Source organism: Hyperolius riggenbachi, chromosome 5, assembly GCF_040937935.1.
Source record: "Hyperolius riggenbachi isolate aHypRig1 chromosome 5, aHypRig1.pri, whole genome shotgun sequence".
NCBI lineage: Eukaryota > Metazoa > Chordata > Amphibia > Anura > Hyperoliidae > Hyperolius > Hyperolius riggenbachi.
Window position 1 is genome coordinate 6254667 of NC_090650.1, and position 23796 is coordinate 6278462.

At 52.6% G+C, this 23796-nt stretch overlaps 1 protein-coding gene across 1 annotated transcript in view; it reads right to left on the reverse strand.

Annotated features, from left to right (window-relative positions):
- The window catches only part of SLC25A13 (solute carrier family 25 member 13), a 184125-nt gene extending 160714 nt beyond the window's left edge, over positions 1–23411 (reverse strand). The window contains exon 1 of the mRNA XM_068235062.1: positions 23336–23411. Coding sequence (XP_068091163.1) covers positions 23336–23347 — 12 coding nt within the window. The 5' untranslated portion in view covers positions 23348–23411. The remainder of the gene's footprint in view (positions 1–23335) is intronic.
- Positions 23412–23796: the final 385 nt, after the last annotated feature.

Consider the following 23796-nt stretch of genomic DNA (forward strand, 5'->3'; position numbering starts at 1 on the left):
AATAGGATCCTGAGGCTTCCCTCTCTTAGGCCTGGAACCCACTGAAAACAGCAAACGCGAAACGCTACCGCTAGAGTTTTGTCTGAGCGGTTTGCAAGCGGATTCATGTGCGTTTGCGGTCGCGTTTTGCAACATTGTATTTTTTTGCTCAGCGGTTGCGTAGCGTTTTGCGTTTTGCGTTTTTATCCTGATTGGTCCTGTGAATTATTTTTCATTTTGTTACAGTGTGCTGAACCGCAAAACGCTAGCAAAACCGCTCAGTTTAGGTTTTGCTGAGCGTTTCAATACTTTACATTGAAGCGCTAACGCTCCCAAAATGCTGCACGTCCTGCGTTTGCGTTTCTGAGAAACGCAAATGCTCCTGTGGAAGGTGCCCCATCCATTAACATTGGCCCAGCGTTTTGGCAAAGTGCTAGCGTATCGCAACGCTGCCAAAACGCTGCCAAAACGCTGCCAAAAGCGCTCCTGTGGGTTCCAGCCCTAAAGGTTTAAAGAGACTAACAAAGTTCCTAAACCTATTCTAATGTGCTCTGGCTTACTGCAGCACTTTCTGCTATCACCGTCTCTGTAATAAATCAATGTATCTTTCCCCTGTCGGATTCGTCGCCCTGTGTCTGGAAGGCTGCCAACTCTTCAGTGTGATTTGCTATGCACTCCCCCCTCCAGGCCCCTCTATGCCTACTCCCGTGCGTTATTTACATTAGGCAGCCTCTCTGCTCTCTTATCTTTTACAAGCTGGATAAATCCTGCTTTGCTGTGAAAGGAGCTGGGCTGTTGCATGAAGAATTACAGACATCACAGAGCTGTCTGCAGGAAGAAACAACCAGCCTGTCACTAGTATTCAGTGGATGAGAGCTGCAGGGGGACAGAAGGTAAACACACAAATTATCTCTTGAGATTCAAAAGGAATGCTGTATACAGCCTGCTTGTGTATGGATGCATTTTCTATGTGTGGACATACTGTACATCAACCTACTTCCTGTTTTGGTGGCCATATTGTTTGTTTATAAATAAACTTTTTAAAACTGTTTTTGACTACTTTTAATGCGTCGGGAAGCGGCGAAATTGTGACAGAGGGGAATAGGAGACGTCCCCTAACGCACTGGTATGTTTACTTTTGTGCGATTTTAACAATACAGATTCTCTTTAAAGAGGAACTGTAACATAAAAAGATCCCCTGGGGGGTACTCACCTCGGGTGGGGGAAGCCTCCGGATCCTAATGAGGCTTCCCACGCCGTCCTCCATCCGTCAGGGGTCTCGCTGCAGCCCTCCGTGGAGTCCGTGTAGCGGTGACGTCAATATTTACCTTCCCGACTCCTGCGCAGGCGCTCTGACGGCTGTCGGCTCCGAACTACACGGAAATACCCGATCGCCGTCGGGTCCGCTCTACTGCGCAGGCGCAAGTTTCCTGCGCCTGCGCAGTAGAGCGGACCCGAATGAGATCGGGTATTTCCGTGTAGTTCGGAATGGAAAGCAGCCACAGCGCCCCCTGCTGGAGCCAGCAAAGGTAAATATTGAATCTACAGTCGGCACAGTCGCCGGCTGTTCGGAGGGCTGCAGCAAGACCCCCGTGGGACAGAGGACGGCGTGGGAAGCCTCATTAGGATCCGGAGGCTTCCCCCACCCGAGGTGAGTAATCCCCCAGGGGATCTTTTGAATGTTACAGAGTCTCTTTAAGAATCTCATTTTGTACCAGAGCTCTGGCTCAGGTACTCTTTAAGGCGATGTGAGGAAAGAGGCTACAATGTGTTTGCAGTACACACAACAGATTCTCTGCCAAGTCGGTCAGACACGATTGTCTCAGCCGTGGATTTTGCATGTATGAGGCTTTAGAGCTAAGCAAGGTCTTGCCATGGTCGGTACCTGGTGAGCGTCACACAAGATACTTGTAGCATATGGGACAGAAAATAAGCACACTTCTAGTGCATAAGCATTGCTTTGTGGGTTATGTGGTACGCCAGGCTGACAGCATATTCCAGCTAGGGACTATGAGCGGCGGAGCGTGGACGGCGATCCAGATCATTAGCAGACAGGGTGTGGCCACTGAAAACACGCTGGTTTCTTTCAAGATACTCGGCCAAGGCGCTCTTAGGCCTGGTGCACACCAGAGGAGTTTTTCTGAGCGTTTTGAGTTTTTAAATCTGCTGCTAATGTTATCCTATGTGTCTGTGCACACTGGAGCAATGAGGTTTTGTACAAAAACCCCCATAGCATTACATTGGGAAGAGCTTTTAGAGGTTTCAAAAGCTCTTCCCAATGTAATGCTATGGGGTTTTTTTTTACAAAACCTCATTGCTCCAGTGTGCACAGACACATAGGATAACATTAGCAGGAGGTTTCAAAAACTCAAAACGCTCAGAAAAACTTCTCTGGTGTGCACCAGGCCTTAATCCTCCACCACAGTCGAGATCACACCAGATTAGAGGCGCCTACACTCTATCCCCTACGCTATCAAGGCATTTTGTATTGCCCTGAGGAAGCGGGCCATGACCCGTGAAACGTGTTGTCATACTGCTTTTTGAATAAAAACTTTTTTCCCAGTTGAACTGGTGTCTATATCTTCTGGAGAGATTAACTCTTTAATTATATAATTTGTTATTTGTATTTAAAAATACTAAAATAGAACGCACATTGAGCGCCTCCATCGTACCCACTACAAGATGGCACCAGCGCGAGTCCATAGCTTTAGCCACGGCTGGATTTATCACCACAAAGTTTGCTCTCTGTATTGTGGCTCTCCATCAATGATGAGCTTGCAGTATCTAGACAGTTCAGAGTTCTGTACCGGAATTCAGCAGTTCTGAAGATGAACAGGAATTTCAGGGGGGGGGGGGGGGGGGGGGAGACTTTTAAAAAAAGAACCTGAGGAGTTACAGGGTTAGCAAACTGCACATGTGCAGAACACTCCAGGCTATGGGAGCGCGATGGTGGGGGTGAGGCGGGGAGAACATAGCGGCCCAGGAGGACAACAATCACGATGATGGACTACAGGGGGCTGGAGAAAGCCACTGGTAAGTATAAATCCTTATGTTCTATTTGTCTCAGGTTCTCTTTGATTTTTTTTTTTCTTACACACTAAGGCCCCATTCACGATTTTGGCAAAACGCTCAAACTTTTGAAAGCGCTAGTGTGATAAAACCCTATGGGCCCGTTCTTACTTGGGCGATTTGCCCTAATCGCCACAAATTGTCCTAAATAGCGAAACGCAAATGCGTAGCCTGCACCATTTTCAGGCGATTTCCCGGCAATCGCGTTTCAGTGCTTTAGAAGCGCTAAACACTATTGCGGTGAAATCGCTGCACTGTCCAGTGATTTTTCCACGTGAAATCACAGAAAAATCACTTCCGCAAAACGCCGGCAAAAACCGCTAACGTTTTGCGCTTCTAAGTGTGAATGGGGCCTAAAAAGGAAAATATGGCAGCCTCCATATCCTTCTCACTTCAGGTGTCCTTTAAATTGATGATATCTCTGATTGGATCTATTCTAAGCCATTTATACATCTACACAAAATCTGCACCAGTGAAAATGAATCTCTTTTTATCGACTGACTATTTGGCACTGTCCAGCCTGAATGGAGCATACCACTTTAGTTGCATGCAGGTAGTAAAGGGAAACGTTTCTCATCAATCAGCAATTACTGCCTGTATAGCAGAGTAGGTGGTAACGCCCCACTTTCTGATTGGCTGAACCATATGGTACTGGCCTCATTCATAGTTACATAGTAACTAAGCGGGTGAGTGAGGAGGAGGCGGGGCTAGTGCTGGGGGCAGGGCAGGTGCAGAGTAGGTGGTAACGCCCCAGTTTCTGATTGGCTGAACCATATGGTACTGGCCTCATTCATAGTTACATAGTAACTAAGCGGGTGGGTGAGGAGGAGGCGGGGCTAGTGCTGGGGGCAGGGCAGGTGCAGAGTAAGTGGTAACGCCCCACTTTCTGATTGGCTGAACCATATAGTACTGGCCTCATTCATAGTTACATAGTAACTAAGCAGGTGGGTGAGGAGGAGGCGGGGCTAGTGCTGGGGGCAGGGCAGGTGCAGAGTAGGTGGTAACGCCCCACTCTCTGATTGGCTGATCCATATGGTACTGGCCTCATTCAGTGGCTGATCTTCACATTATACATTACACCCCCCACACACACATACAATGTAGACCAGATACTGGCTCTGATATGTAATGATGGATGTTCTGCCCGCAGCTACCACATTCCTCGGAGAGAGGAAGATAAAGAGAAGTGTAAACAACTGACAACGCAAACACTGCAGCACAACCTGTTCCTCCAGAATATGTCCCAACAGCCTCCGAGGCCCAGAAATAAGCACATACCCCACACAGAGAGGTATCAACAGAGCAACAAGGACACCGGGGACATCGGAAAGGACAATTGTAGTGACAGGGATATGGAGGCTGCCATATTTATTTCTTGTTAAACAATACCAGTTGCCTGGTTGTCCTGCTGATCTCTCTGGCTGCAGTAGTGTCTGAATCACACACCTGAAACAAGCATGCAGCTAATCTAGTCGCACTTCAGTCAGAGCACCTGATCTGCTGCATGCTTGTTCAGGGTCTATGGCTACAAGTATTAGAGGCAGAGAATCTGCAGGACAGCCAGGCAACTGGTATTGCTTAGCAGGAAATAAATATGGCAGCCTCCATATCTCTCTCACTACAATCGTCCTTTAAAGGAATACTTAAGTCACCTAAAAAAAAAATGACTTACTCACCCGGGGCTCCCCTCAGCCCCCTGCAGCTGAACTGTGCCCTCGCTGTGTCCCTCCGATGCACCTGGACTCCCGGTGGCCACTTCCGGTTTGGCCGTTACCGGCCGACAGGCTGGGAACGCGGCTGATTATCCGCGTCCCCGGCCGCAATAGTGCCCTCTATAATGCTATTGCGGCCGGGAATGCAGATTATCAGCCACGTTCCCAGCCTGTCGGCCGGTGACGGCCAAACCGGAAGTGGCCACCGGCGAGTCCAGGTGCATCGGAGGGACACAGCGAGGGCACAGTTCAGCTGCAGGGGGCTGAGGGGAGCCCCGGGTGAGTAAAAGTCATTTTTTTTTTAGGTGACTTAAGTATTCCTTTAAAGTGGCCATAAATTAGACAATGGATCCCTCTCTAATCGAAACTAATCAGAAAGGGATCTATTGCATGCCCACACTGCACAGATTTCTCATAGATTTCAGTATGATCTGTATTGGAAATCATCCTATCGCTCCCTAGTGTCCCCCGCCAGTGGTGTGTGTTGGAGGCTCACCTGATACGCCTACGCTAGTCCCCCACCTCCTGACACGCCTAGGCAAGTCCCCGCCTCCTGACACGCCTACGCAAGTCCCCACCTCCTCCTGTGTCGGGAGTCTTTTGGAGTTGCCACAGCTTGCACCTGCCATGTGACTGCCGCACACCTGATCGAGCCCTTTTTTCCCAGCATGATTGATCCCTTTGACTGATTTGGGCCAGTAATCGATTAAAACAATCGGTATGATGACCATGTTGTGGCATTGATATCTGCCAGATTTAATCATTATGATTGAATCGGCTGGATTAAGTTATGTATGCGCATTCTTACATGTTGCCCTTCTGGGGGCAGTGGCATGAAGAGCATCTCATATTTTGCCCATGAAGTGTAAGGGTAGTGGGCATCCTCCCACTGCCCCCCCCCCTTACTCCCTAATACTTCAATGACTTATCGTTTTCCTATCAGTCTCTGGAGCTGTACACACACACACACACACAATCTATATTCGATCTTGCAGGTGACACTGCAGGTATGAGCACTGTACAGACACATCACCGTTATACTGCAGAGACAAATTTAACCTCAATCTAAAGGGCCCCAACACAGACAACTGAGGCCACCAAATCATTTTGGACACATTTCCTATTAATGTAAAAGTGTCTTTTCACCGAACACTTAATCCAGGGCAGGAGATTTGGGCGCAGCCGGCGCCACCATAGGCCGTAATAGGAATTACGACTATAGCAGCGCACAGGGATTAACTTTGGCGCCGTTAGAAGACTGAGCTGAAGTTACTTTTAAAACACAATAATTCGCCAAATTATTTCATTCTATTCGAAAAAATGTATTTCATTCCCCACCACCCATGGCGGCCTGGAGGGGGAATAGTAATTAATACAGCCGGGAACTTGTGCAGAACCAGGATCAGCCATATACCGGCTGTATCCTGCGCCCAAGTCTCCCGCGCCGATTCCTCTTGTACACCCCTTGACAGCTAGCTAGCTTTCTCCACACAGCAGAAAACACTGATCAGCGAACCGCTAAACGGTGCGTTTGTACTGCATATAGTACTGAAATAGTCCTAATTATAGCAAGTGTGTGGGCCCTAGTGCACCGTTTCCTTCCACACAACCACACACAACCAATCCAAACAGTTCAGCGATTGTTTGCTAGAATGATCATTTAATTTATGGACCCATGCAAGAAACCAATGTGTGGCTTTCAGTCCCACTGAATTCCAGCACAGCTACAGCCATGCAGTGCAGACAATGTATGGCCGGGGGTCTCAGCACAACTCCCCACCAATCAGCAGCAGGTGGGAGGGGCTTGCAATGTCCAATAAAAATAGAATTAAAGTGAATTAAAATGAAAAACAAACTGCTGTTTTTGTATAGCTTTCACAGACTGCTCATAAAGGTATAAGGGAAGTTTTTGAGACAGATTAGTTGTTTTCTGTATAAGTGGTAGATGCACAGATATGGACCACCAGTTTTTCAGTCCATACACCAATGATTAATACAGCCTATGTGCAGTTTCTATATATGCTGGAGTCCAGCCCATGTCACATACCCAGGCTAGAAACAAGAACCAACCCACTGCCAGCACAGCATGGATAGCAATGACGCAGTCCACCATCACCGGATGACATTCAGCCACCAACAGAGAAACACGTGCCTCCATTACTAACACTAATACCTGGATAAGATGATGGTTGGAAAATTCCCACTGGGTAACCCAATCCCAGGTGTGGGATATTCTCAACCCTTGTGGCCAAATTCCAAGTGTGGGAAATCCTGACCTATAAGGCCAAAGTCTAGTTGTGAGAAATTCTCACCCCTGTGGCCAGATGCTGGGTGTGGGAAATTCTTACCCTATATGACCAGATGCCGGGTGTGGGAAATTCTTACCCTATATGACCAGATGCTGGGTGTGGGAAATTCTTACCCTATATGACCAGATGCTGGGTGTGGGAAATTCTTACCCTACATGGCCAGATGCTGGGTGTGGGAAATTCTTACCCTACATGGCCAGATGCTGGGTGTGGGAAATTCTTACCCTACATGGCCAGATGCTGGGTGTGGGACATTCTTACCCTATATGGCCAGATGCTGGGTGTGGGAAATTCTTACCCTATATGGCCAGATGCTGGGTGTGGGAAATTCTTACCCTATATGGCCAGATGCTGGGTGTGGGAAATTCTTACCCTATATGGCCAGATGCTGGGTGTGGGAAATTCTTACCCTACATGGCCAGATGCTGGGTGTGGGACATTCTTACCCTACATGGCCAGATGCTGGGTGTGGGACATTCTTACCCTATATGGCCAGATGCTGGGTGTGGGAAATTCTTACCCTATATGGCCAGATGCTGGGTGTGGGAAATTCTTACCCTATATGGCCAGATGCTGGGTGTGGGAAATTCTTACCCTATATGGCCAGATGCTGGGTGTGGGAAATTCTTACCCTACATGGCCAGATGCTGGGTGTGGGACATTCTTACCCTACATGGCCAGATGCTGGGTGTGGGACATTCTTACCCTATATGGCCAGATGCTGGGTGTGGGAAATTCTTACCCTATATGGCCAGATGCTGGGTGTGGGAAATTCTTACCCTATATAGCCAGATGCTGGGTGTGGGAAATTCTTACCCTATATGGCCAGATGCTGGGTGTGGGAAATTCTTACCCTATATGGCCAGATGCTGGGTGTGGGAAATTCTTACCCTATATGGCCAGATGCTGGGTGTGGGAAATTCTTACCCTATATGGCCAGATGCTGGGTGTGGGAAATTCTTACCCTATATGGCCAGACGCTGGGTGTGGGAAATTCTTACCCTATATGGCCAGACGCTGGGTGTGGGAAATTCTTACCCTATATGGCCAGATGCTGGGTGTGGGAAATTCTTACCCTATATGGCCAGATGCTGAGTGTGGGAAATTCTTACCCTATATGGCCAGATGCTGAGTGTGGGAAATTCTTACCCTATATGGCCAGATGCTGGGTGTGGGGAATCCTCGCCAATGTGGCAGCCATATGTGGCTACTCCGCTGTCCTCCTGTCTGTACAGGACAGGAGAGTGGAAGCATAAAATGGACAATGTAATGTTCTGCTATTATCCACTGGCTGTTCCACCAAGAATCTGGGGGAATGTGTAAAGTGAAACTCGCAGGCATGATGTCCGGAGTGTTTTTACCCTGTTGGCGCCTCTGTACTACTTTTGCTGTTGATGATGTCCGGAGAGGACACTGGAAAAGTGCAGCTGCCTTCTCACCCCACTAAATTAGTAAAGCTTTGTTCACATCTAAAATTCAAATCGCTGACGCCAGCGTTTTTTTGCACAATATTTTCAGCTTACCTGCGCGCTGCAATTTTTCTAAAGCGCTTTTCTAGCCGCTTTTGCAGAGCGATTCTGTTTTTTTTCACTTCCTCATGTCATACAGGAAGTGAAGTCTTTCAGCCGGAAAAGAATAAATACAATGTATTATTCATGAAACCACTGGGGAAATCGCTACAAAGCAGGTTTTCAAGCGCTTTGCAATTTCCCTATACCTTCCATTGAGGCAAATCGCCCTGAAAATGCTACAGGCAGCGCTCTGGTGAGCGGATCGGAACTGAACCGCTCAGATGTGAATTCTCTCATAGCGAATCATTGCACAAGCGGTTTTAGGACGATTTTGATAATCGCCGGCGCTTAAAAAAAATGCCTTAGGTGTGAACAATCCCTAACAGTGACTGAGTATAGCAGCTCAACCGCAATGTGGAAATTGAAACGTGATTGCGATTGTGAACGCGGTCGCATTTCATAGTGGAGAAGAGCCCTTATGGCGATTTGTAAAAATTGCCTGCGCTTAAAGGTTAACTGAAGAGAGATGTATGTTTATTTCCTTTTAAGCAATACCAGTTGCCTGGCAGCCCTGCTGAACCTCTGCCTCTAATACTATTAGCTATAGCCCCTGAACAAGCATGCAGCAGATCAGGTGTTTCAGACTTTAAAGTCAGAACTGACAAGACTAGCTGCATGCTTGTTTCTGGTGTTATTCAGATGCTACTGCAGAGAAATAGACCAGCAGGGCTGCCAGGCAACTGGTATTGATTAAAAAGGAAATAAATATGACAGCCTCCGTATACCTCTTACTTCAGTTCCCCTTTAAGAATTCCCAAAAAAACGCCTCTAATGTAAATAAGCCCTAAGGGCAGACCACAGGGCCAAGGCTAGAGGAGCAGACCAATACCCCGCATGCCCTCAGACCCCTAATACCCAGAGGTCTCACCATACACAGGGCCAAGGCTAGAGGAGCAGCCCAATACCCCACATGCCCTCACACCCCCTAATACCCGAGGTCTCACCACACACAGGGCCAAGGCTAGAGGAGCAGACCAATACCCCACATGCCCTCAGACCCCCTAATACCCAGAGGTCTCCCCATACACAGGGCCAAGGCTAGAGGAGCAGACCAATACCCCACATACCCTCAGACCCCTAATACCCGAGGTCTCACCACACACAGGGCCAAGGCTAGAGGAGCAGACCAATACCCCACATGCCCTCAGACCCCCTAATACCCAGGGTCTTCACCATACACAGGGCCAAGGCTAGAGGAGCAGCCCAATACCCCACATGCCCTCAGACCCCTAATACCTGAGGTCTCACCATACACAGGGCCAAGGCTAGAGGAGCAGCCCAATACCCCACATGCCCTCAGACCCCCTAATACCCAGGGTCTCACCATACACAGGGCCAAGGTTAGAGGAGCAGCCCAATACCCCACATACCCTCAGACCCCTAATACCCGAGGTCTCACCATACACAGAGCCAAGGCTAGAGGAGCAGACCAATACCTCACATGCCCTCAGACCCCCTAATACCCAGGGTCTCACCATACACAGGGCCAAGGCTAGAGGCGCAGCCCAATACCCCACATACCCTCAGACCCCTAATACCCGAGGTCTCACCATACATAGAGCCAAGGCTAGAGGAGCAGACCAATACCCCACATACCCTCAGACCCCTAATACCAGAGGTCTCACCATACACAGGGCCAAGGCTAGAGGAGCAGACCAATACCCCACATACCCTCAGACCCCTAATACCCGATGTCTCACCATACACAGGGCCAAGGCTAGAGGAGCAGACCAATACCCCACATACCCTCAGACCCCTAATACCCGATGTCTCACCATACACAGGGCCAAGGCTAGAGGAGCAGACCAATACCCCACATACCCTCAGACCCCTAATACCAGAGGTCTCACCATACACAGGGCCAAGGCTAGAGGAGCAGACCAATACCCCACATACCCTCAGACCCCTAATACCCGAGGTCTCACCATACACAGGGCCAAGGTTAGAGGAGCAGACCAATACCCCGCATGCCCTCAGACCCCTAATACCAGAGGTCTCACCATACACAGGGCCAAGGTTAGAGGAGCAGCCCAATACCTCACATACCCTCAGACCCCTAATACCAGAGGTCTCACCATACACAGGGCCAAGGCTAGAGGAGCAGCCCAATACCCCACATACCCTCAGACCCCCTAATACCCAGGGTCTCACCATACACAGGGCCAAGGTTAGAGGAGCAGACCAATACCCCACATGCCCTCAGTCCCCTAATACCAGAGGTCTCACCATACACAGGGCCAAGGCTAGAGGAGCAGCCCAATACCTCACATACCCTCAGACCCCTAATACCAGAGGTCTCACCATACACAGGGCCAAGGTTAGAGGAGCAGCCCAATACCCCACATGCCCTCAGACCCCTAAATACCAGAGGTCTCACCATACACAGGGCCAAGGTTAGAGGAGCAGCCCAATACCCCACATGCCCTCAGACCCCTAAATACCAGAGGTCTCACCATACACAGGGCCAAGGTTAGAGGAGCAGCCCAATACCCCACATACCCTCAGACCCCTAATACCAGAGGTCTCACCATACACAGGGCCAAGGCTAGAGGAGCAGACCAATACCCGACATACCCTCAGACCCCTAATACCCGATGTCTCACCATACACAGGGCCAAGGCTAGAGGAGCAGCCCAATACCCCACATGCCCTCAGACCCCTAATACCAAAGGTCTCACCATACACAGGGCCAAGGCTAGAGGAGCAGACCAATACCCCACATACCCTCAGACCCCCTAATACCCGGGGTCTTCACAATACACAGGGCCAAGGCTAGAGGAGCAGCCCAATACCCCACATGCCCTCAGACCCCTAATACCAGAGGTCTCACCATACACAGGGCCAAGGTTAGAGGAGCAGACGAATACCCCACATACCCTCAGACCCCTAATACCCGATGTCTCACCATACACAGGGCCAAGGCTAGAGGAGCAGACCGATACCCCACATACCCTCAGACCCCTAATACCCGATGTCTCACCATACACAGGGCCAAGGTTAGAGGAGCAGACCAATACCCCACATACCCTCAGACCCCTAATACCAGAGGTCTCACCATACACAGGGCCAAGGTTAGAGGAGCAGACGAATACCCCACATGCCCTCAGACCCCTAATACCAGAGGTCTCACCATACACAGGGCCAAGGTTAGAGGAGCAGACCAATACCCCGCATACCCTCAGACCCCTAAATACCAGAGGTCTCACCATACACAGGGCCAAGGTTAGAGGAGCAGACCAATACCCCACATACCCTCAGACCCCTAATACCAGAGGTCTCACCATACACAGGGCCAAGGTTAGAGGAGCAGACGAATACCCCACATGCCCTCAGACCCCTAATACCAGAGGTCTCACCATACACAGGGCCAAGGCTAGAGGAGCAGACCAATACCCCACATACCCTCAGACCCCCTAATACCCGGGGTCTTCACCATACACAGGGCCAAGGCTAGAGGAGCAGCCCAATACCCCACATGCCCTCAGACCCCTAATACCCGAGGTCTCACCATACACAGGGCCAAGGCTAGAGGAGCAGCCCAATACCCCACATACCCTCAGACCCCTAATACCAGAGGTCTCACCATACACAGGGCCAAGGTTAGAGGAGCAGATGAATACCCCACATACCCTCAGACCCCTAATACCCGATGTCTCACCATACACAGGGCCAAGGCTAGAGGAGCAGACCGATACCCCACATACCCTCAGACCCCTAATACCCGATGTCTCACCATACACAGGGCCAAGGCTAGAGGAGCAGACCAATACCCCGCATACCCTCAGACCCCCTAATACCAGAGGTCTCACCATACACAGGGCCAAGGTTAGAGGAGCAGACCAATACCCCACATACTCTCAGACCCCTAATACCAGAGGTCTCACCATACACAGGGCCAAGGTTAGAGGAGCAGACGAATACCCCACATACCCTCAGACCCCTAATACCAGAGGTCTCACCATACACAGGGCCAAGGCTAGAGGAGCAGACCAATACCCCGCATGCCCTCAGACCCCTAATACCAGAGGTCTCACCATACACAGGGCCAAGGTTAGAGGAGCAGACCAATACCCCACATACCCTAAGACCCCTAATACCAGAGGTCTCCCCATACACAGGGCCAAGGCTAGAGGAGCAGACCAATACCCCACATGCCCTCAGACCCCTAATACCAGAGGTCTCACCATACACAGGGCCAAGGTTAGAGGAGCAGACCAATACCCCACATACCCTCAGACCCCCTAATACCCAGAGGTCTCACCATACACAGGGCCAAGGCTAGAGGAGCAGACCAATACCCTGCATACCCTCAGACCCCCTAATACCCAGAGGTCTCACCATACACAGGGCCAAGGTTAGAGGAGCAGACCAATACCCCGCATACCCTCAGACCCCTAAATACCAGAGGTCTCACCATACACAGGGCCAAGGCTAGAGGAGCAGACCAATACCCCACATACCCTCAGACCCCTAATACCCGAGGTCTCACCATACACAGGGCCAAGGTTAGAGGAGCAGACCAATACCCCGCATGCCCTCAGACCCCTAATACCAGAGGTCTCACCATACACAGGGCCAAGGTTAGAGGAGCAGCCCAATACCTCACATACCCTCAGACCCCTAATACCAGAGGTCTCACCACACAGGGCCAAGGTTAGAGGAGCAGACCAATACCCCACATACCCTCAGACCCCTAATACCCGATGTCTCACCATACACAGGGCCAAGGCTAGAGGAGCAGACCAATACACTGCATGCCCTCAGACCCCTAATACCAGAGGTCTCACCATACACAGAGCCAAGGTTAGAGGAGCAGCCCAATACCCCGCATGCTCTCAGACCCCCTAATACCCGAGGTCTCACCATACACAGGGCCAAGGTTAGAGGAGCAGACCAATACCCCACATACCCTCAGACCCCTAATACCAGAGGTCTCACCATACACAGGGCCAAGGTTAGAGGAGCAGACCAATACCCCACATGCTCTCAGACCCCCTAATACCCAGAGGTCTCACCATACACAGGGCCAAGGTTAGAGGAGCAGACCAATACCCCACATACCCTCAGACCCCTAATACCAGAGGTCTCACCATACACAGGGCCAAGGTTAGAGGAGCAGACCAATACCCCACATACCCTCAGACCCCTAATACCAGAGGTCTCACCATACACAGGGCCAAGGCTAGAGGAGCAGACCAATACCCCGCATGCCCTCAGACCCCTAATACCAGAGGTCTCACCATACACAGGGCCAAGGTTAGAGGAGCAGACCAATACCCCACATACCCTCAGACCCCTAATACCAGAGGTCTCCCCATACACAGGGCCAAGGCTAGAGGAGCAGACCAATACCCCACATGCCCTCAGACCCCTAATACCAGAGGTCTCACCATACACAGGGCCAAGGCTAGAGGAGCAGACCAATACCCCGCATACCCTCAGACCCCCTAATACCCAGGGTCTCACCATACACAGGGCCAAGGCTAGAGGAGCAGACCAATACCCCGCATGCCCTCAGACCCATAATACCCGAGGTCTCACCATACACAGGGCCAAGGTTAGAGGAGCAGCCCAATACCCCACGACCCCTAATACCAGAGGTCTCACCATACACAGGGCCAAGGTTAGAGGAGCAGACCAATACCCCACATACCCTCAGACCCCTAATACCAGAGGTCTCACCATACACAGGGCCAAGGTTAGAGGAGCAGCCCAATACCCCACGACCCCTAATACCAGAGGTCTCACCATACACAGGGCCAAGGTTAGAGGAGCAGACCAATACCCCGCATGCCCTCAGACCCCCTAATACCCAGAGGTCTCACCATACACAGGGCCAAGGTTAGAGGAGCAGACCAATACCCCACATGCCCTCAGACCCCTAATACCAGAGGTCTCACCATACACAGGGCCAAGGTTAGAGGAGCAGACCAATACCCCGCATGCCCTCAGACCCCCTAATACCCAGAGGTCTCACCATACACAGGGCCAAGGTTAGAGGAGCAGCCCAATACCCCACGACCCCTAATACCAGAGGTCTCACCATACACAGGGCCAAGGTTAGAGGAGCAGACCAATACCCCACATACCCTCAGACCCCTAATACCAGAGGTCTCACCATACACAGGGCCAAGGCTAGAGGAGCAGACCAATACCCCGCATGCCCTCAGACCCCTAATACCAGAGGTCTCACCATACACAGGGCCAAGGTTAGAGGAGCAGACCAATACCCCACATACCCTCAGACCCCTAATACCAGAGGTCTCCCCATACACAGGGCCAAGGCTAGAGGAGCAGACCAATACCCCGCATGCCCTCAGACCCCCTAATACCCGAGGTCTCACCATACACAGGGCCAAGGTTAGAGGAGCAGACCAATACCCTGCATGCCCTCAGACCCCCTAATACCAGAGGTCTCACCATACACAGGGCCAAGGCTAGAGGAGCAGCCCAATACCCCACATACCCTCAGACCCCTAATACCCGAGGTCTCACCACACACAGGGCCAAGGCTAGAGGAGCAGCCCAATACCCCACATGCCCTCAGACCCCTAATACCAGAGGTCTCACCATACACAGGGCCAAGGCTAGAGGAGCAGCCCAATACCCCACATGCCCTCAGACCCCTAATACCTGAGGTCTCACCATACACAGGGCCAAGGTTAGAGGAGCAGCCCAATACCCCACGACCCCTAATACCAGAGGTCTCACCATACACAGGGCCAAGGTTAGAGGAGCAGACCAATACCCCACATGCCCTCAGACCCCTAATACCAGAGGTCTCACCATACACAGGGCCAAGGCTAGAGGAGCAGACCAATACCCCGCATGCCCTCAGACCCCTAATACCAGAGGTCTCACCATACACAGGGCCAAGGTTAGAGGAGCAGCCCAATACCCCACGACCCCTAATACCAGAGGTCTCACCATACACAGGGCCAAGGTTAGAGGAGCAGACCAATACCCCGCATGCCCTCAGACCCCCTAATACCCAGAGGTCTCACCATACACAGGGCCAAGGTTAGAGGAGCAGACCAATACCCCACATGCCCTCAGACCCCTAATACCAGAGGTCTCACCATACACAGGGCCAAGGTTAGAGGAGCAGACCAATACCCCGCATGCCCTCAGACCCCCTAATACCCAGAGGTCTCACCATACACAGGGCCAAGGTTAGAGGAGCAGCCCAATACCCCACGACCCCTAATACCAGAGGTCTCACCATACACAGGGCCAAGGTTAGAGGAGCAGACCAATACCCCACATACCCTCAGACCCCTAATACCAGAGGTCTCACCATACACAGGGCCAAGGCTAGAGGAGCAGACCAATACCCCGCATGCCCTCAGACCCCTAATACCAGAGGTCTCACCATACACAGGGCCAAGGTTAGAGGAGCAGACCAATACCCCACATACCCTCAGACCCCTAATACCAGAGGTCTCCCCATACACAGGGCCAAGGCTAGAGGAGCAGACCAATACCCCGCATGCCCTCAGACCCCCTAATACCCGAGGTCTCACCATACACAGGGCCAAGGTTAGAGGAGCAGACCAATACCCTGCATGCCCTCAGACCCCCTAATACCAGAGGTCTCACCATACACAGGGCCAAGGCTAGAGGAGCAGCCCAATACCCCACATACCCTCAGACCCCTAATACCCGAGGTCTCACCACACACAGGGCCAAGGCTAGAGGAGCAGCCCAATACCCCACATGCCCTCAGACCCCTAATACCAGAGGTCTCACCATACACAGGGCCAAGGCTAGAGGAGCAGCCCAATACCCCACATGCCCTCAGACCCCTAATACCTGAGGTCTCACCATACACAGGGCCAAGGTTAGAGGAGCAGCCCAATACCCCACGACCCCTAATACCAGAGGTCTCACCATACACAGGGCCAAGGTTAGAGGAGCAGACCAATACCCCACATGCCCTCAGACCCCTAATACCAGAGGTCTCACCATACACAGGGCCAAGGCTAGAGGAGCAGACCAATACCCCGCATGCCCTCAGACCCCTAATACCAGAGGTCTCACCATACACAGGGCCAAGGTTAGAGGAGCAGACCAATACCCCACATACCCTCAGACCCCTAATACCAGAGGTCTCCCCATACACAGGGCCAAGGCTAGAGGAGCAGACCAATACCCCGCATGCCCTCAGACCCCCTAATACCCAGAGGTCTCACCATACACAGGGCCAAGGCTAGAGGAGCAGACCAATACCCCGCATGCCCTCAGACCCCTAATACCAGAGGTCTCACCATACACAGGGCCAAGGTTAGAGGAGCAGACCAATACCCCACATACCCTCAGACCCCTAATACCAGAGGTCTCCCCATACACAGGGCCAAGGCTAGAGGAGCAGACCAATACCCCGCATGCCCTCAGACCCCTAATACCCGAGGTCTCACCATACACAGGGCCAAGGTTAGAGGAGCAGACCAATACCCTGCATGCCCTCAGACCCCCTAATACCAGAGGTCTCACCATACACAGGGCCAAGGCTAGAGGAGCAGCCCAATACCCCACATACCCTCAGACCCCTAATACCAGAGGTCTCACCATACACAGGGCCAAGGTTAGAGGAGCAGCCCAATACCCCGCATGCCCTCAGACCCCTAATACCAGAGGTCTCACCATACACAGGGCCAAGGCTAGAGGAGCAGCCCAATACCTCACATACCCTCAGACCCCCTAATACCCAGAGGTCTCACCACACACAGGGCCAAGGTTAGAGGAGCAGCCCAATACCCCACACGCCCTCAGACCCCTAATACCAGAGGTCTCACCACACACAGGGCCAAGGCTAGAGGAGCAGCCCAATACCCCACATGCCCTCAGACCCCTAATACCTGAGGTCTCACCATACACAGGGCCAAGGCTAGAGGAGCAGACCAATACCCCACATGCCCTCAGACCCCTAATACCAGAGGTCTCACCATACACAGGAGGAGTTTACACCCCGTGGCTGTCCTTCTGGTCTTGGTGGCTATATATATATATATATGAGTGTTGGATGATACATAAGAAGCATTGAGAAGTGACGGTATTTATCTTTATTAAAAGGAAACTTTTATAGCGTGTGTTACTTGGCAGACATATTCTAATCACAAGAGAGTCATTGGTTTCCCAGTCACTTGGCTGCAGATTGGGGGAGGGAAATGCAGCTCTGTGCCCTGAAGGATAGTGACACTACTATGTGACGCACTGCAGAAGTTGTGTAAGTGTTAAGCCTGGTACACACATGCAATTATGATTGGCCAAAGACTGCCCAATCTCACCACTTCCATGTAGAGTGAGAGCTTTCCTGCACAATCTGTTCCTCATAAACAAAGTCTGTGGGCACTCATACTACATGGAGGTGGAGAAACCGGCCAATCAAAATTGGCTGTGGGCGCACACCTGTATACAAAATGCAAAATAATGCTTCTATCACAAAACACAACGTTTTTTAAGCCTGGTACCCACTTTCAATTATGATTGGCCAATCACTGATCAATTTTACCACTCCTATGTAGTATAAGGGTCATCTGATACTATCTGCTCATAGCATTCAACATCTGTTTACACTTATACTACATGGAGTTGGTAAAATGAGTCAGTGAGTGGCCAATCACAGGTAAAAGTGGGTAACCGGGTCTTTAGGAGGGGAATAATTAAGTTTAAGAGAAACCGTGACCAAGAATTGAACTTCATCCCAATCAGTAGCTGATACCCCCTTTTACATGAGAAATCTTTTCCTTTTCACAAACAGACCATCAGGGGGCGCTGTATGGTGATATTGTGGTGAAACCCCTCCCACAGGAAACTGTGAGGATCATGGTCCTGGCAGTTTCCTGTCTGTGAACCTTGTTGCTTTGTGGGAATTAACAGTTTTACTGTGTACAGCCGTTTCCAACTGCCAAAAATGCAAGCAGCATCTCCTTCCAGTGACATCACCTGCCAGCAGTAAAAATGTCACCATGTGATAAATGTCAGAATGTAAATCAGGGAGAGGAAAGATTTTACAATGGGCAAACACTGACTAAATCATTTATACATAATTATTGTAAAAATGAAACACTTTTTATTACATTATTTTCACTGGAGTTCCTCTTTAAGTATCTCTGTCCTCAGGGTCCACCATGCCTGGTCCTCTCATCCCCCTCCAGCCTCCCCCAGAAGCTCAGCCAGGCACCGCAGGGTGACTGAGCTGCACATGCACAGTGACAGAGCGTTACCAAGGTCTGGAACCCGCCTGCACACTTCGCAATCTCGTGATGCTGCTTGGTGGAACTTCTGGTAAAGTATTTGATGGGGGATCCTGTCAGAAACCTGGAGGACCGGGGAACGCGAGGGACCTAGAGTAGCATCTGTACATTCAGGAGGAAGTCATCTAACTCACCATGTGTTTCATTTAATTCCCCACTGTTTGGGGAACAGGATGGCCTGGAGAAAACCCATATTAACATAGGAAGAACAAACTCAATTCAGTGACGTGGCACAAAACTGTACAACTAACACAAACTGCAACACTAGCAACTACTAAAAGCATACTGCCTCTGTGCCACATACGTTATACAATCCGTATGCTACCGGGCAACCACACCGCCCTATACACTATCAGGCAGCCACACACCCCCATACACTACCAGGCAACCACACCACCCCATACACTACCAGGCAACCACACCTCCCTCCTATACACTACCGGCCGGGCAGCCACACCGCCCTCCTATACACTACTGGGCAACCACACCTCCCTATACACTACCAGGCAACCACACCGCCCCATACACTACCGGGCAGCCACACTGCCCCATACACTACCAGGCAACCACACCTCCCTCCTATACGGAGCAGTGCTTTTCAGCGCTGCTAGATTTGGGCGCAGCCGGCGCCTCCATAGACTTCAATGGGATTCATTCCTATTGAAGCGCTCAGTGAGTAACGTCGGAGCCGTCAGAAGACTGAGCCGACGTTGCTTAAAAACATAATAATTCGGCCTCCAGCAATCGCTGGAAGCCGAATTATTTCATTCCCCCACTATCCATGTCGGCCTGGAGGGGGAATAGTAATTAAATCGGCCCGGACTTGTGCAGCAGCAGGATCAGCCATATACCGCTGTATCCTGCACCCAAGTCTACCGGCGCCGATTTCAAATGTACTCCCTCCTTGACACTACCGGGCAGCAACACCGCTCTCCTATACACTACCAGGCAACCACACCGCTCCATACACTACCAGGCAACCACACCTCTCCATACACTACCAGGCAACCACACCTCTCCATACACTACCAGGCAACCACACCTCTCCATACACTACCAGGCAACCACACCTCTCCATACACTACCAGGCAACCACACCTCTCCATACACTACCAGGCAACCACACCTCTCCATACACTACCAGGCAACCACACCTCTCCATACACTACCAGGCAACCACACCGCTCCATACACTACCAGGCAACCACACCCCCTCTATACACTACCAGGCAACCACACCTCCCTCCTATACACTACCGGGCAACCACACCGCTCCATACACTACCAGGCAACCACACCGCCCTCTACACTACCAGGCAACCACACCGCCCTCTACACTACCAGGCAACCACACCGCCCTCTACACTACCAGGCAACCACACCGCCCTCTACACTACCAGGCAGCCACACCGCCCTATGCACTACCAGGCAGCCACACCGCCCTATGCACTACCAGGCAGCCACACCGCCCTATGCACTACCAGGCAGCCACACCGCCCTATGCACTACCAGGCAGCCACACCGCCCTATGCACTACCAGGCAGCCACACCGCCCTATGCACTACCAGGCAGCCACACCGCCCTATGCACTACCAGGCAGCCACACCGCCCTATGCACTACCAGGCAGCCACACCGCCCTATGCACTACCAGGCAGCCACACCGCCCTATGCACTACCAGGCAGCCACACCGCCCTATGCACTACCAGGCAGCCACACCGCCCTATGCACTACCAGGCAGCCACACCGCCCTATGCACTACCAGGCAGCCACACCGCCCTATGCACTACCAGGCAGCCACACCGCCCTATGCACTACCAGGCAGCCACACCGCCCTATGCACTACCAGGCAGCCACACCGCCCTATGCACTACCAGGCAGCCACACCGCCCTATGCACTACCAGGCAACCACACCGCCCTATACACTACCAGGCAACCACACCGCCCTATACACTACCAGGCAACCACACCGCCCTATACACTACCAGGCAACCACACCGCCCTATACACTACCAGGCAACCACACCTCCGTATACACTACCAGGCAGCCACACCGCCCTATACACTACCAGGCAGCCACACCGCCCTATACACTACCAGGCAGCCACACCGCCCTATACACTACCAGGCAGCCACACCGCCCTATACACTACCAGGCAGCCACACCGCCCTATACACTACCAGGCAGCCACACCGCCCTATACACTACCAGGCAGCCACACCGCCCTATACACTACCAGGCAGCCACACCGCCCCATACACTACCAGGCAGCCACACCGCCCCATACACTACCAGGCAGCCACACCGCCCCATACACTACCAGGCAGCCACACCGCCCCATACACTACCAGGCAGCCACACCGCCCCATACACTACCAGGCAGCCACACCGCCCCATACACTACCAGGCAGCCACACCGCCCCATACACTACCAGGCAGCCACACCGCCCTATACACTACCAGGCAACCACACCGCCCTATACACTACCAGGCAACCACACCTCCGTATACACTACCAGGCAGCCACACCTCCCTATACACTACCAGGCAGCCACATCGCCCTATACACTACCAGGCAGCCACACCGCCCCATACACTACCAGGCAGCCACACCGCCCCATACACTACCAGGCAGCCACACCGCCCCATACACTACCAGGCAGCCACACCGCCCCATACACTACCAGGCAGCCACACCGCCCCATACACTACCAGGCAGCCACACCGCCCTCTACACTACCAGGCAACCACACCTCCGTATACACTACCAGGCAGCCACACCTCCGTATACACTACCAGGCAGCCACATCGCCCTATACACTACCAGGCAGCCACACCGCCCCATACACTACCAGGCAGCCACACCGCCCCATACACTACCAGGCAGCCACACCGCCCCATACACTACCAGGCAGCCACACCGCCCTCTACACTACCAGGCAGCCACACCGCCCTCTACACTACCAGGCAGCCACACCGCCCTCTACACTACCAGGCAGCCACACCGCCCTCTACACTACCAGGCAGCCACACCGCCCTCTACACTACCAGGCAGCCACACCGCCCTCTACACTACCAGGCAACCACACCGCCCTCTACACTACCAGGCAACCACACCGCCCTCTACACTACCAGGCAACCACACCGCCCTCTACACTACCAGGCAACCACACCGCCCTCTACACTACCAGGCAACCACACCGCCCTCTACACTACCAGGCAACCACACCGCCCTCTACACTACCAGGCAACCACACCGCCCTCTACACTACCAGGCAACCACACCGCCCTCTACACTACCAGGCAACCACACCGCCCTCTACACTACCAGGCAACCACACCGCCCTCTACACTACCAGGCAACCACACCGCCCTCTACACTACCAGGCAACCACACCGCCCTCTACACTACCAGGCAACCACACCGCCCTCTACACTACCAGGCAACCACACCGCCCTCTACACTACCAGGCAACCACACCGCCCTCTACACTACCAGGCAACCACACCGCCCTCTACACTACCAGGCAACCACACCGCCCTCTACACTACCAGGCAACCACACCGCCCTCTACACTACCAGGAAACCACACCGCCCTCTACACTACCAGGCAACCACACCGCCCTCTACACTACCAGGCAACCACACCGCCCTCTACACTACCAGGCAACCACACCGCCCTCTACACTACCAGGCAACCACACCGCCCTCTACACTACCAGGCAACCACACCGCCCTCTACACTACCAGGCAACCACACCGCCCTCTACACTACCAGGCAACCACACCGCCCTCTACACTATTAGGCAACCACACCGCCCTCTACACTACCAGGCAACCACACCGCCCCATACACTACCAGGCTACCACACCGCCCCATACACTACCAGGCTACCACACCGCCCCATACACTACCAGGCTACCACACCGCCCCATACACTACCAGGCCACCACACCTCCCTATACACTACCAGGCCACCACACCGCACCATACACTACCAGGCCACCACACCGCCCCATACACTACCAGGCAACAACCACCGCCCTATACAGTAAATACAGGCAGGTGTGGTAGTATTTTTGCAACGTATCAGAAATCCATCCTATAGGACAGGGGCCGTGTCAGGCACAGTAAAGGGTAAGTTAGTGATAGCTGGAGGACAGCGTTAGTGATAGGTGGAGGGTAGTGTCAGGCACAAGGTAGGGCAGTGTGATAGGTGGAGGGCAGTGTCATGCACAGGGCAGGGTGTTAGGTGGAGGGCAGTGTTGGGTGGAGGGTAGTGTCAGGCAGAGAGGTCAGTATGAGGCGGGGGATGGTGGGTAGAGTTGCCCCTATTCCCCCCCAGGCCTGTGGCTTCTCCAGGCTCTCCTCACAGCCCAGCAGTCCCCCTGTCCTCCCCCCGGTGTCCCCTCCGCTCCCCCCGGCTCTGGACGTACCTTGGCAGCCATGCTGGGAGATCTCACACACTTCCCTTCACACAGCTACACTTCCAGGGCACGTGACCTCCGCCCCGCCCACTAACACCGCATCGCGGCCGCTGGTTGGCTGCGAGGCTGACAGCGCCGCTTATCCCGCCCCTCCCCGTCACGTGACCACGCGTCCTTCTCCGGCGTGTAGAGGAGAGAGGGAGGCGGGGCCTGAGGCGGCGTGTAAGGAGCGCTCCAGTGAGGGGCGTGGCGAGGATGCCCTCACCACGCCCGCCCCTTTCTCCTCGCCATTCGTTATCATCAGCCCACGTGACCCCAGCCTCCTCCACGTGCTGCGTGCGTGACGTCACCGTACACAGAGCGTCATCTTCTCTGGAGCAGGCAGGAGCTGAACTCTCATAGAGAAATGCACCCTGTGTGTGTTTACAGAGTTTAGCCTGTCTAATGTCCCCTCCTCTGTGACTAAGCAC